At 37.2% G+C, this 15332-nt stretch overlaps 2 protein-coding genes across 3 annotated transcripts in view; both read left to right on the top strand.

Moving 5' to 3' along the window:
- Positions 1-15332, top strand: part of LOC127529990 (uncharacterized) — a 798609-nt gene that overhangs the window by 732595 nt on the left and 50682 nt on the right. The gene's annotated exons all lie outside the window — the stretch shown is intronic.
- dscc1 (DNA replication and sister chromatid cohesion 1) overlaps positions 1-15332 on the top strand; it is a 156095-nt gene that overhangs the window by 69922 nt on the left and 70841 nt on the right. Inside the window, exons 4-6 of the mRNA XM_028817661.2 lie at positions 2014-2104; positions 4727-4865; positions 14286-14338. Of these exons, the coding sequence (XP_028673494.1) occupies positions 2014-2104; positions 4727-4865; positions 14286-14338 (283 nt within the window). The remainder of the gene's footprint in view (positions 1-2013; positions 2105-4726; positions 4866-14285; positions 14339-15332) is intronic.

Below are 15332 nucleotides of genomic sequence, written 5' to 3' on the forward strand. Positions count from 1 at the left end.
ATTATTCACATTTTAATCCTACACTTCAAAACCTTAAGGCTGATACTGCAGAATTTCAATGGGAATACAGACCTTTAGAGTAATTCAGTCTGTTGACCAGAAATTAGAATGGATGATATTAGCATACAGATTTTACAGATATGCACCCTGCAGAAAATCACTTCTATTGAAAGTACATTCCTAAAACAAATGTCTAGCTTCCAGTTTATGTAAAGATATTCTTAAATAATTATTTCCTTTCCACTTTCCCCGGTTACATCCGGCTAAGCTATGGTGACCAAACATTAGATAAATATAATTTTATTTGTGTCCATGGGGAAATCTGCCAATTTTGGCATTCATCTTCCTAGATACTTTGTGCACATCTTCTTTGAGAATATCTAGATGCTTTAAAGTTAATTTTGAGATACTGTGTAACCAGTGTAATGTGTTGTGAGTTTGTCCCACAGTTGTCTTCCAGTTGAGCTGTGCCTCATATACCTCATGTGGACTAGGGAGTCTGACAATCTGATCTTAACAGAAATGAGAGACCATGCATTTCTTCATATGTTCATCTAACTAAGTGCATGCTTATCAATCTTCTATTGTGCAATGAGATTGTTCTCAGTGTTTTTTTTGGTTTCAGAATTAATTTGCCAGCATCAATGGTCTGGCAGACAACCTGTGATTTAATAATCATTTCTTAGTGTAAATTCCATGTTATATCTTTAATTTCACTTTATATATTCATTGGAAAATAACAGAAGTGATCCATGATTTTTTTAGCCTCAATTCTATTGTAGGTAATATAACAGCAGGCAGACAGAAAAACAAAAGCAATAAAAAAAAAAAAAACTGATACAGCAACAACAAGCAAGCATCCCAGTCCATATTACATTACGTGATTGCCTTTGCAGAATGCAGACTGTCCTATGTGATATCACTGTGGATTTAAAGGGGAATACTGTAGTGCACAATGACAGGGATTAGCTGGATGGGGAAAGAAGTGATGAGTTTGAAAATGTGTTGAGAAGATGGAAGTGAATGAACAAGAAATTAATAGGAAGAGAGTGGGAAGGAGTAGAACAGAAATAAAAGCTGACTTTGGGAAGAAAGTTTGTCAAAATCCCTCGTAGATGTAGTTCAAAAGCCAATTCTTGTGGTATCCTTGAGCAGCATATAGCAGTCTAGTATTTTTTCACTTTTCATAGTACATCAGGAACACATTTGCGAACTGGAACTTCAGCACCACTGGCATTTTTAAATTGAAGTTTTTTTTTTATTCAAGTAATAAAATTACAGAAAACTTGCCTTGATGTTACAGATGTAATAATATTAATAGAAAATTAACATGCAGCTTTGTGTATGTAACATAAGGAAAGGAAGATACAGAACAAATTGCCTAATATATAATTGGTGATCATTAAGTAACCATTCTGGATTGTTTTGAATTAACTTTTTTTTATTTGTGCACTGATGTGTGTTAAGCTGTTAATTAAACTATTTGGATCCAAGAATAATCTCAAAGTCATTTTATTTTTATGTAACACAGTTAGACAAAGGTTGTGTTTACAGTTACTAATGTAGATAACCAAAGCATGAAATAAGATTTAACATTGTATAAAAGCCCAAACCTGAACCAAGCAGTATGCAATAAATTTTGCCACATCAACTTTTTATATGTACAGTATGTGTATTTTTTTTCTTGGATTCCGTTTAATATACAATATCCATCTAAATACATTCTTTCTGTCTTTGCATGTGCCATAGAGCAAATAAATCTGCATTGATTGTATTCATTCTAAAGGGCAAAATTATAAGTGTGATGATACTCGAACATTTGCTGTGCAAAGCTTTTTAATGACCAGTTCCAGTAAAATATACAAACACTTCTTGCTGTATAAAAATTCTATTTTGAATTCAATACTAATTGCTGGTATTCTGTGTTTAAGTGATTTTTCTGCCAAAAACCATTAATTCATAAGATTGTCTGATTTAACAGTCATCTTTATATATTCTTGTTCTCATTTTTAGTATACAACATCCGACTTACTTCAGCAAATTCAGGCAAGTGAAGAGGAACTACTGAACCAGCTACAGGTTTTACATGCCTGTGAGATAAATGGTAGGTCTCAAAAGATGTCAAATATTAAGAGGTTTCTTTTAACAGAATACATCTCAAGAACTACTGAAATATTGCTTTAACAAACAAATACAGTATATTGGAATATTGAATTGTGAAAAGTAATATGCAATCATATTAACAATGTGTATAAAAAATTTGTAGTAGAAAAGGAAAGCTTTAGTTTCTCTCTAAATCTAGAAAATTGTCAGGATATATCTTACACTTTAAAAATGGTGTTTATTCACAAAACACACAAGGGAAAGATAATTGCATGAAAAATCAAAACAAAAAATTCTGCCTTATTGTATACACCATTGGAGTAGTTTGTTCTTTGCATTGGTTCCACTTAAATCCTTTCCAGCCTTAGGATCTGCCATATTTACAGTACACAACCATTAGGTGAGAGGCTCTAAAAAGGTCTAACCTGCATATATTCGTAAGGTATTTCTATTGCAACATGCTTGGCTAGAGAAAGTTATGTAGGCTTTGTGTTGTCCTTCAGGATCTTGCTATCTGTAAATTTGTTGGTAGTACAGTCATATTATGAGCTGTTCAGTGTCCAGGGAAGAATATCTAGCTTTTGCCCAGTGTCTAATCACTTTTTTGAGAAGGTCCTCAAATTTATTCTCTTTTGAGGTATAGCCTTTAATAACAGGATTTGAAAAAATATCAGTTTGGCAATGAGACATTTGAAAGTTGCCAATAGAGTCTAAAAGGCTCTCCTTGACTTTGGTATTCTAGAGTATATTTATTCCAGGTGAGCCCTCCAGAGATTTCATTTCACAATGACACTTATGCAAATGACATATAACATAAATTAATAGTGTTTTCATCAATTCCATTTTTAGTTTCGAACTACACATTTCATAGAGATGGTAGATTTGTCAGAAATTGAATTCAGCAGCTGATATCACTGACTCAGATTTTCCATTTATACATTAACAACAGATGAGATGACACTGAAAGAATTGATATTCAAATAGTGTTTTGTTTAACCACTGAACCATGACTTCCATTTTAAAATGCAAGAACAGGCTATGTAATTTTTATAATTTATAGGGAAAAGGCTTCTCTTTGGAAAACAATTCCATGTGGCAAACCAATATGTACCATGATTGTGAACAAATAACTTTTTACTTGAAAAATAACAAACTTTAAGATCTTCATATATTAAAATGTGTGTAGGTGTTAAAATGTGTTTATTTTTATGTTCTTCTTGCTTGCTCTTTTTGGTGTTCCTACTATAGTTTAGTTTTTTTGTTTTGTTTTTGAAACCTATATTTTACAGTGCTCTGTGTAACTGTGTACTTTCCTCTATTCCTGGTAATATGGACACAGTCTTAGAATAAAATTAACTTATTTTAATAGTAGATTTATAGAATCTAATTTAAAAATTAATATTGTGTATTTTATTTGTGAGGTAAACCTTAATTTTTTGATTGATTAAACTGTATGATTTCATCTAAAATCTAATGTTTTATACATAACACCATTTTCAAAGCTATATTTTAGATATGATCTATTCTTTTAACTTCTAAGTACAACTACAACAACTTTGCTGTTAGCAAGTAAACAATTTTTGACTTTATATATGAATTGAATTTTGATTTAAGAGATTTAATGCCAGACAGGGAAAATTGGGTGAATCACAGTAGGATGCAAGTGCAAAATTTGAACTGCACACTGTCTAGAGGCGTTAAGTCCAGAGATGGAGCTGTCCAACCATTTTGAGGGCCTTGTAGAACTATACAGTAACTTTAATATCTCTGAGATGGTAGGCAAAGTTAAGAAGTCCCAATGAGCCGCCACTATACAAGTTCCTTGAAAGAATGAAGTAGTGATAAAGGGGTTTTCAATCATTGACACTCTGGTCTGCTCCATGGACAGAGAGTCTTGTATAGTGTGTTGCCTTCCTAGTGTATACATGTGAAACATTCTTGGAAAGATGGGGAGGCTCCTTGCCAGAATGGGGTGGATTCATTGTCTTTGTTTGAACAAGTGATATATGTAAGCATAGGCTGCAGGGTCCACAGCCTAAAATTAAAAGAATTAGGTGCTGAGTTAGGTTAGATTAGACTGATTCATTGGGGTCTAGTGACCATAATATAATGCATTTCACACTATTTGGAAGCGCACATACTGTTGACCATGATTCTTTTTGTTCTTTTTAGTTCTTAATTTGGGCTTATGTTTAATTTGATTATGAAGGTAACACTGATTCAAAACATCTTAGTTTAATTCCTTGATTCACAAAGTAATTTACATTTGTGAGTCCACACTATGAAAAGACTAAAATATTCTCAGTCCCAATCAAGAGTAGTAAGGTCCTAACTTGGCTGCACCTTGTGCAAGTTGATATAGAATCCTGAAAAGAGTACCAGTCTACTGCTTACACACTCCCACACCAACTAATTCTCACTCAAACTGTGGCTGCACGTCTTTGAAATATGTGTAGGAAAACCTGCAGATATGAAGTGGAGGTAGAGGAAACATCTAGGAATGGGATTCAAACCCAGTATACTGATGCTATGAAGCAGAAGCACTAAATCGACTAGGTGGAATTTTATTTATTATTTGTTGTGAAAATGTGACACTGTTGAAGTGGTATTTGTTTTTTCACAGGATACTGGAGCATTCTGGAATTAAATTATGAAATGAAGTTGTTGAGTCATATTACTCAACTGATTGATGCAGAGTCATGGTCATTCTGTAAAGTCCCTCTCCGTATTTGCCTACAAGAACTTGGGACACTGGAGCCTCAGTAAGTAAATGGACCCCATGTAAAATCACTCTGAGAAAATTTTTAAATTTTACATGTAAAAAATGTAAATCATAGTAAATGAGGGGTATAGTAGTACCCCTCATGGACCCCATGATCAGAGGTGACTGTGTGCAAATGGTGCAGACCTATAAATACCTGGGAGTGCAGTTGGATGATAAATTAGACTGTACTGCCAATAGTGATGCTCTGTGTAAGAAAGGACAGAGCCGGTTATACTTCCTGAGAAGGCTGGCGTCCTTCAACATCTGCAATAAGATGCTGCAGATGTTCTATCAGGCGGTTGTGGCGAGCGCCCTCTTCTACGCGGTGGTATGCTGGGGAGGCAGCATTAAGAAGAAGGACGCCTCACGCCTGGACAAACTGGTGAGGAAGGCAGGCTCTATTGTTGGCATGGAGCTGGACAGCTTGACATCTGTGGCAGAGCAACGGGCGCTCAGCAGGCTCCTATCAATTATGGAGAATCCACTGCATCCACTAAACAGTGTCATCTGCAGACAGAAGAGCAGCTTCAGCGACAGACTGCTGTCACTGTCCTGCTCCACTGACAGACTGAGGAGATCGTTCCTCCCCCAAACTATGCGACTCTTCAGTTCCACCTGGGGTGGGGGGTTAAACGTTAACATTATACAAAGTTATTGTCTGTTTTTTCCTGCATTGTTATCAGTCTTTAATTTAATATTGTTTTTTGTATCAGTATGCTGCTGCTGGAGTATGTGAATTTCCCCCTGGGATTAATAAAGTTATCTATCCTTTCTATCTATCCTATCTATCTATCCTTCCTGTCTGTCTGTCTGTCTGTCTGTCTAGTTTTTATATATGTAGGTATATACTGTATATAACTGATTTTGTGTCAAGAAAAGTACAACTACATACATTACATGGGCCCATGTTTAACTTTATGTACATACAGTATATTTCAGCAATATGCTATAGTCCAGCACCTAAGACTTACTAAGGCCACAAGAAGGTGACTCTTAAGAATGTTAATGAGTGTAACAAGTGCAGTATTGGTAGTCGTATATGGTCTGTTAATGAATATATTAAATTGATGGAATTGAGTCTTTTGCATATTACGGATGTCACAATACTAGGATTTCTGTATTTGATACCAATACCAGTGAAATTTCATGATACTCAATATCTATTCGATACCACAACAAGTACCAAAATCCCATTCAATAGCATTTTATTGACAGTATCTCTATTACTCAAGTAAACCAAATCAGTATTGTGCTTTTTTCAGTAATACAATTTAAAATATATAAATACTATCAACCGCTTTAAAATATAGGTATATCTGTCAAGTAGTTACACAACTATCATTGAAGTAAACTAGTATTGGCATTAATAAATAGCAAAATAAAATGCAAGACTCGAATTTTAATGTGTAATAGACATGGGGATTCCCTAGTGTAACAACAAATGAGGGGAATTTTATGGGCATTGTGTCTATAAAGGATGACATCATCATGGACTAACCGATTTATCTTATGTGCACATTCCAAATTTATTCTTTGACATTTTCTCGCCATTAGCTAAAAAACACTGATTAAAATAAATGCTAAAAGTCAAAAATCAAACATTATTTTATCTGTACTACTGACTTAGTGAATTCTGAAGTAACTCAGGTGTATTGAATTTAAACAAACTCTTTAAGGTGACCTCTGTTTCGTCAGAGAATCCTTCTGTTAAATGAGTTACCTTTTATATATCAGAGTTCCATGTGTCCATGTCCAAGTTTTTATAGCTTGTATATTTGCTGCCCAATAATAATATTGAAAGTTAGGTAGAGCCATGCCATCTTTTGCCTTAGGTCTTTGTAGGTTTGCCCTTTGGATACGTGAATGTTTTGAATTCCAAATAAATGAGGTTATGGTTAAATCTAATTTCTTAAAAAATGATTTATTAATGTATATTGAAATGTTTTGAAATAAACAAAAGAAGCTTGGGAATGATATTAATTTTAACAATGTTCTTCCAGCTAAAGTGAGATGAAGGGTAGACCATCTATGCAAATCTTGCTTAATTTTTTCCTACAGACGGCAAAATTTTGTTGATAAAGAGCTTTATGTTTACGTGTGATGTTTACCGCTAGGTATTCAAACAGATCAGCGATGATGAAATGGAAGGTGTCCAATCTAATATTGTGTGCTTGAGAATTCACTGGAAAGAGCCACTTTTATTCAAATTAATTCTGAGACCATAAATCTTTTGAAATTCCGTGCTGTTAGGACTGCAGGCACAGTATTTTGTTTATCTGATGCATACCATACCATATCATCTGCATATGGAGAAAGTCCATCTCTAATAATTCCCTTAATTCTCATAAGCATTTTGACAGTTAACTGCCAGTGGCTCAATGGCAATTGCAAAAAGCAGTGGTGACCAAGGGGCATCCTTGTCTGGTACCACGTTCAAGTTTAAAGTACAACAACAACATTTATTTATATAGCACATTTTCATACAAAAAGTAGCTAAAAGTGCTTTACATAATGAAGAAAAGAAAAATAAAAGACAAAATACAAAATTAAAATAAGACAACATTAGTTAACATAGAAAGGAGTAAGGTCCGATGGCCAGGGTGGACAGAAAAAACAAAAAAAAACTCCAGACAGCTGGAGAAAAAAATAAAATCTGTAGGGGTTCCAGGCCACGAGACCACCCAGTCCCCTCTGGGCATTCTACCTAACATAAATGAAATAGTCCTCTTTGTAGTTAGGGTTCTCACGGAGTCAGTAGTCTGAATTAATGTTGTTAATACAAACTGAAGCTTCTGGACTGGTATACAGTAGTTTAATCCATTCACAATTGTTTGGGCCAAACCCAAATTTCTCCAAAGTAGTGAAAATGTAGTTCCATTCAACCATATCAAATGCTTTTTCTGTATCCAACAATAATAATATCTCCCGGGTGTTAGACTTTATGGGTGAATGTATTACATTAAACAGGCATCAAAGATTGAAAGCTAAGTGTCTGCCTTTAATAAATCCAGTTTGGTCTTATGATATTACCGAAGGAAGCACTTTCTCAGTCCTTCTAGTTAGGACTTTGGAGAGTATCTTACCATCATTATTCAGAAGTGACATTATTATTATTTTGTTTAGGAAAGATGGTAATTGATGCTTGGCGAAAAGTTTGAGTTTATATTTTATTTCTCTTGCATCTTTAAATGTTGCTAATAAAAGGGGAGATAGCTGAGTTGAGAATTTTCTATAAAATTTGGCATGACGGCCATCATGGCCTGCTGTTTTCCCACTATGAAGTGACTTTATAGCATCTAGTAATTCAGATAGTACCAGAGGTTTATGCAGTTCCTCTACAATGAGAGTATCTATTTGTGGTATCTGTAATGCATCTAGAAATGCATTAGATTTTGTCTTGTCTTCTTTAAACTCAGTAGAATATAAGGTCTTATAGTAGTCTCTAAATGTGTGCATTATATTTTTATCGTCAATGATTTTGTCTCCGTCTAGTTGGTGAAAGAAATCCCTTTGTTTGGATATAAATTGTGTACAGTTCTCATCTGTTAATAGAAGTGGGTTAAGGCGCCGTCTGCGAGGTGAGTGTGTGTGGGGGGGGGGGGGGGGGCATAATGATTTTAGCTCCAAAACTAGAGGTGCATGAGCAGAGATAACAATTGTGTTGTATTTACAAGATTTAATCGTATGCAAGAAATTGTTATCTACAAAGAAATAATCAGTTCTTGAGTAGCAGTGATGCACTGATGAGTAGAAGGAATATGCTCTTGAGTTTGGGTTTAGAAATCACCTGGGGTCTGATAAATTGTGATCAGTTTGTAACGGCCGACCCCTTTTACCCAGCCGGCAGCTACACCTCCAAGACCAGTGGCCTGGATAATTTACTGAGAAATAATCTAACTATCAAGCCGTACTTCTTACCAATTAAACTTTTCCCCCCACAATCGACGGTGAAAAATATAAGCACACAAAAACAGGATGTAAAATTTAAATGGATTAAATGTATTAAGTAAAATGACATGCAAAAAACAGAAACATAAATATATAAATATCCTTCCACCCCAGCAATAACAAGACACCACCAAATATATATATATACAACAAAAACCCTCCCTTGTCCCTGTAACAAATAAACACACAACACGAATAACAACAATGAATGATAAACTGAAAATGAATGAGAACGTGAGTCCGGTAATAAAGAAACTGTCCTAAAAGCGGATGACTGAATTAGTGAAATTGCGATGTTTGATTCTCCCCGGAAAAAATGGAACAGCCTCACCGTGAATCCTCGTGTGTGTGGTGGATGATTAAGTCCTACCCCGGGGTCTCTCGTGGTGAGGTCCTTGAAATAAATCCGGCTGATGGAAAAACAAACTGGATGGATATGCGCGATGTGGACAATAACTGGAATAGTTGGCTCGTGGTCGTGAATGAAAAATCTCCTTCTCTCCTCTCTCTTCCTTCTCCTCCTGCTGGCTTATATAGTCCTGTGACGGCTGGGATTGATTGATTGTAAACAGGTGTTTTCCAGGTTTGCGGCTGTGGTCTCCTTCCATCATCTGTCCCCCTTTTCGGGGACGGCATTAACTGATGCACATAAACAGTAAACGGGACAATAAAACGAGACGCACTCAGTACTGACATTTAACACTATGTGGCCCCGCTACAAGTTACAAACTGGGTAATTGTCTTTGCAGTGTTAGTTGTCATCGCCCCTGTGGCAAGAGACAGATCTAGGTCTGGATTTAAAACACAACGTCCCCAGCCATTATAATTTTATGAGTGTTCACATTGGGAATTGATGCAAATACATTTTGGATGAAGTCCCTATCATCCACATTAGATGAATAGATATTTATCAGAATCTCTTTACAGTTAAATAAATTACCCATGACAGTCACATATGTCCAAGATCAGATACTACATCTGATACTACAAATAAGATTGCGCAGTGTAGTGTCCCTGGGGTGGCTCCTAGCGGCAAGCGGTGACCCATGGTCCATAGTCACCGGGGCCAAAGCTTTCGCTCATGTGCAGGACGATGGTTCGCTGCATACCCACTACACCGCCCCATCTACTGCTCCTGACTGGATGCAGGCTGGAAGGAGCTGAGGGTGGCGTTTCACTGCCCGCCCAGCACACATGGCTGGTAATGCTGCAAGCGGTGACCCGATTGTGGCTGAATGGGGCAGCGGGGGTAGCATTGTAGTGTGCCTCAGATGGCTGCCTGTTGAATTGGGGTTGGGCAATTCACTACCCACCTTTGGCCGCACCGTGTTCGTTCTCGGTGGGTGGACACTGCAAGCAGCATAGCTGTGTGGAGGTGACTGCAAGGTGTGCTGGTGATGAACTGCCCCTCGCTGCCCCCATTCATTCTCAATAGCAAGCCTGCTTGTACTGTTATGCACATAGCAGGAAGTTTGTCTCTTGTCAGTACATCAGACGTGTTGATGGGTGTTCCTGCTGTGATAACGTGTACAGTGCTGTGCAGAAGAGCTCATCGTAACCTTTTGTCTTCACCCTTCAAGAATGTCTCTGAAACACAAATCTGATGCAAGTGCTAGTTATACAGTAAAGAAGAGAAAAACCATCACCATTGAAAATAAAGTAGAAATAATAAGCTCAGAGAGAGATGAAACTCCATCATTCATTGGCAGAGCACTTGGTTACAGTCAGTCAACAATAGCATTTATTAAAATAATGTACCTGTTCCGACTTACATACAAATTCAACTTAAGTACAAACCTACAGTCCCTATCTCGTATGTAATCCGGGGACTGCCTGTATATGATATTTGGAATAACTCATTTTATTACCGGTATAGTACATTTCGGAACTCATTGTGGCACTGATGCAACATTATTCATTTTATGCTTATTCATTCGCATGCCTTCTTGCGCTTGTAATCAGTGACCGCGTTTTTTTTTTTTTTTTTTTCTTTTCAATCTTGCCAGTGTCCACTTTTGGGTGCATGGGGGTGTTTCTGTTGTACTCCAGGACATGCAGAGGAAAAAATAGTACAGAGAGGTCAGTTCCGTGCTATATGTAATCATCAGATTCAAATGTTAATAGTTACCACACACCCAAGGACCGTCCTTTCTACGATTACGACATGTGTACCTGTTGCAATGTGCACATTTCACTCTGTGCTTTGGTTACTATTACACTGAAGGGGCTGGGGAAGCAGCAGTCTTGGAACAGAAGCTTGTCGATGTTGCATCCTCTTTTGCTTTATCCATCGCCTTTTCTTGTAAGAAGTGACGACAAAGGTCCTCTGCAAGGTGAGCCATGAACACTCTTCTTTTCTCAGTGGCCCCCATGCATGCCTTGTACAGTACATGTGCGTTGACAGCCACCAAGTCCAGCACTGACTAAGCCCACACACAATGTCAGTGCAGCACCAGGCAAAAAAGAAAGAGACAAATATATGTGACATTTTGAAGAAATCATTTTATGACCAGAATAGTACCAATCAGAAAACATTGTCGCACTAATACAATATTATTTGAAAGCGAACAGCGTCAGATCAGCTGTAAATGTATGGCATTTCTAAAAGTTATCTTTTTTCAGTCATATTCTCTCAGTCACGTTCACACTCTCCTTCAAACCCAATTTCTGATCTTACCCTAACTAACAGCGCCAGTATAAATTCACACCTGATCTGATGCTTTTCGTTTTCAAATAATTTTGCATTAGTGAGATGATGTTTTCGGATTGGTACTATTCAGGTCATAAAATGATTTCTTCAAAGTGTCACATGTATTGTCTTTCTTTCATGTGTGTAATAGAAACCACAGCATAGAGAGAAGTGTGTACATTGCAACAGGTACACATGTCGTAAATGTAGGAAGGACAGTCCTTGCGTGTGTGTGAACTGTTAACATTTGAATTTGATGATTGCATGTAGTGCTGAACTGGCCTCTCTGTACTGTTCTTTCCTCTGCATGTCCTGGAGTACAAAAGAAACGGCACCATATAGCAACATGTGGGGACTGGCAAGATCGGGGGAAAAAAATTTGTAGGGATTTGTAGTATGCATCGTGATCGTGACTAAGAGAATAAAATTGAAGAAAAAAAGATAACTTTTACAATTCCTATAAATATACACCTGCTGCTACAGACTCAAACCAAATGTATGTGTTTACTATATAATATTAACAATAACAGCAGCTCACTACTGAAAACGGTAAATATAGGATGCAGTCAGGATCGAACTGGGAACTCTTGAGTACAAGTCAGCAATTCTTACCGCTATGCCACAGAAGCTGTTGTATTGTCCTTGAACCTTCTGTGAAAGTGTTTATTTGATCTTTGGACTTCAGGCTTCACATATTATATAGTTTATGCCTACATTTTGTCATTTATTACTAAAATGTGAAAAACGTTTGTTTTAATGATGTGTTTACACAGATTATTGTAGAAATGGAACACACATGAAATGCATGTGTTCCAAATAACGATCTATTATTTTCACTCTAAAACTCCCAACACTTCACTCCCAGATAATCAAGGCATGAGCTGGGAGAACTTTGTGCACGTTCTGCGGCAGTGTGGGGATGGAATAGCAGGCTGCTTGTCTTTATCGGCACATTTACAGGACAAAAGACGCTGACGGAGAGGTGCAAAGGGATTTAAGGTGGGCCGGATTTACGGGTTTTTTCGTAGGCTCTGGTAATTCTACTGTTAATCCTTCAGTGGTTGGGGATATACTGTCACCTGATTGACACTATCTGTCACTCATTTTTGTTAACAACAGTTGCTTCTGTCAGCTGCAATTTCAGAATGTCATGCTGTTATAGCAGAAGATAATACAGTGGAACCTCGGTTCATGAACGCCTCGGTACACGTACAACTCGGTTTACGACCAAAAAGTTCGCCAAACTTTTGCCTCGGTTCACGACCACACACTCGGTATACGAACAAGCCAGTTTCCCTTTCGGTTTGTGCACGCTGATGATTTCCGCACGTGTTGCATTGTTCTCGGTCAGACGTGAACTGCTGCAATGTGAGAGACAGAGAGCAGGCAGGCTCGTGTGCTGATGAGAGAGACAGAGAGCAGGCAGGCTCGTGTGCTGATGAGAGAGACAGAGAGCAGGCAGGCTCGTGTGCTGATGAGAGAGCAGGCAGGCTTGTGTGCTGATGAGAGAGAGAGAGAGAGCGCAGGCAGGCTCGCGTGCTAGAGAGAGAGAGAGAGCAGGCAGGCTCCCGTGCTAGAGAGAGAGCGCATGCAGCTGAGAGCGAGCCCTGTACGTGCAGCTGAGCAGGGAGCCTGGGTGTTTGTCAGTGTTATTCAATGTTTTTACATTAGTTTACTATTATACTGTGCATTCTATGGTGTAATTAACTATATTTGTGCTTAAAAATATTTTAAAAAATTTATTTGCATACAGTTCATACGGTCTGGAACGGATTAATTGTATTTATATACAATTCTGTGGGGGAAATTGCTTCGGTTCACGACCAATTCGGTTTACGACCAGAGGTTTGGAACGAATTATGGTCGTGAACCGAGGTTCCACTGTATACAGTTTCAGTGACATCATTAGCAAGGTTCAATAAAACCTTTGGGTTGTTTGGTGTTTTCTTGGCCTAAGTAGTATTTACTTGGCAAGAATTTGGCTTTAGGGTAAATCTTTTTGATGAACCCTGCTGTGTACCATTATATTATTGCTGCCATATGCACATAAGGTGCTGTAAACAACAGTAACTTTTTTTTTTTTTTTTTACTTCAGTGGTGTTCTTGCCTGCTTCTGTTTGCTTCTTGTGTCTAGATGTCTTCAGATAGATTGTTTTAACACTAGAATCCCTGAAGCCTATGAAAAAACTTGTTATCTTGTAATCCCAGGCTACCTTAAATTCCCTCACTCCTTCTCATCAGTGTTATGATTTGAAAATGTGTCAGTCTGCACCGGCAGCAGGCAGCCCTCCCATCCGCTCCACCGACACAGCTTTAGTCATACACAAAGTTCTCCCAGCTCAAGTCTGTTTATCTGGGTGTGAGTTGCCTTGAATTGTATAGGGTGAATAATATATCGTTATTTGGAACACATACATTTCATGTGTATTCCATGTCTACATCAATCTGTGTAAATGTAGGATGACAGGAAATGCATAACTAGAAAATAAACTTTTTTCATGTTCTACTAATAATTGCAAAATACTGATGTGAATTGTATAATGTGTGAAGACTGAAGTCCAAATATCAAATATACACTTTCACAAAAGACACATGTAAGCACAAAATGTTAATGGGAAGCTTGTTTATGTGAAAGGCTGCTGATGAAGCCTAGCTTTGAAGGAAGATGCCATTTTTCTTACTTTGATTGTTTTTTGTTTGCTGAGATACTTTATCCATACATTCTGTAATATGAAATGTTAGGAATTTATTCATTTTTAATGCAAAAAATCTTTCTTTCAGGGAGATGATTGAACATTGCCTAAACTGCTATGGAGATCGGTATATAGATGCAGGTAAAGGTTATTTTTTAATTATATACAGTAAGGAATTAGAATTTTTCTTTTTTATTGACAGACTTAAAACACAGCAATGTAAATAAATATGTGTTGATTGTCTGACATGATTTTAGTGATTGTTTGAAAGTCAGATGTATTGTGTTAGGTTAAGATGCTTAAAGGCTGTCCGCCCCAACCCCTCCCACCACCACCACCACCAAAAGTCAAAGTATTTCATAATACTGGCATATAGTGATTTGCCACATGAAATTAAGTACTAAAGCAAAGCGCATTTTATTAAAAAGTAACTAGCCTGCTTTTACATTTTATAATGGAACTAATTGGTACTGTAGTGCTAATGTGAAAAAAACCTTTAAAACCTTAAAAAAACCTGAAAAACACTGTATCCATGTTGTTTTAAGAAGAAAAACAAAAGCAAAATACTGTATGTTTGAGATTTAGCCATTTTAAAAGGAGACCAGCTTGTGCGCTTTGCTTCACTGCTAACTTTCCTCTGCAGCAAGCTTTCCAGGGGCATAGGTTCACCTCAGGATTTCATCACCAAGCGCCATTACTGACATTTTTTAATATTGATGGCCATAAGTAAATTGTTGTCTCTGTTCTGTAGAAAACTTGACAGTAATAACTAGGCCCTGAGTAAAAATGTTGATTTTTCCAATTGTTATTTTTCATTTCAATGATTCAATATTGATTTGTAAAGTCTCAACATCAATCATGAATCTCTATCTTGATCAATTATCTTGGCGTCTGATCCAGTAGATGTTGCTAATGCACCTTTTAAGGCTTTCTATGGTAAAGGCACTTTACTATCTTGCATAAAATGGTGTGTCTCCTCAACTGAAATTGAGTCCTTTGACACTTAAATCAGATGCGGAGACTTGCTACGGATTCAAACAGTGCATCTGTAAAGAACAGCTGGATAAAAGCAAAGTGATGTGTAAGCTGTGCAACTCAGAAGTTAAGCATTGTTGTAACACAACAAATTTGAGAG

This window comes from Erpetoichthys calabaricus, chromosome 13 (genome assembly GCF_900747795.2).
Source record: "Erpetoichthys calabaricus chromosome 13, fErpCal1.3, whole genome shotgun sequence".
NCBI lineage: Eukaryota > Metazoa > Chordata > Cladistia > Polypteriformes > Polypteridae > Erpetoichthys > Erpetoichthys calabaricus.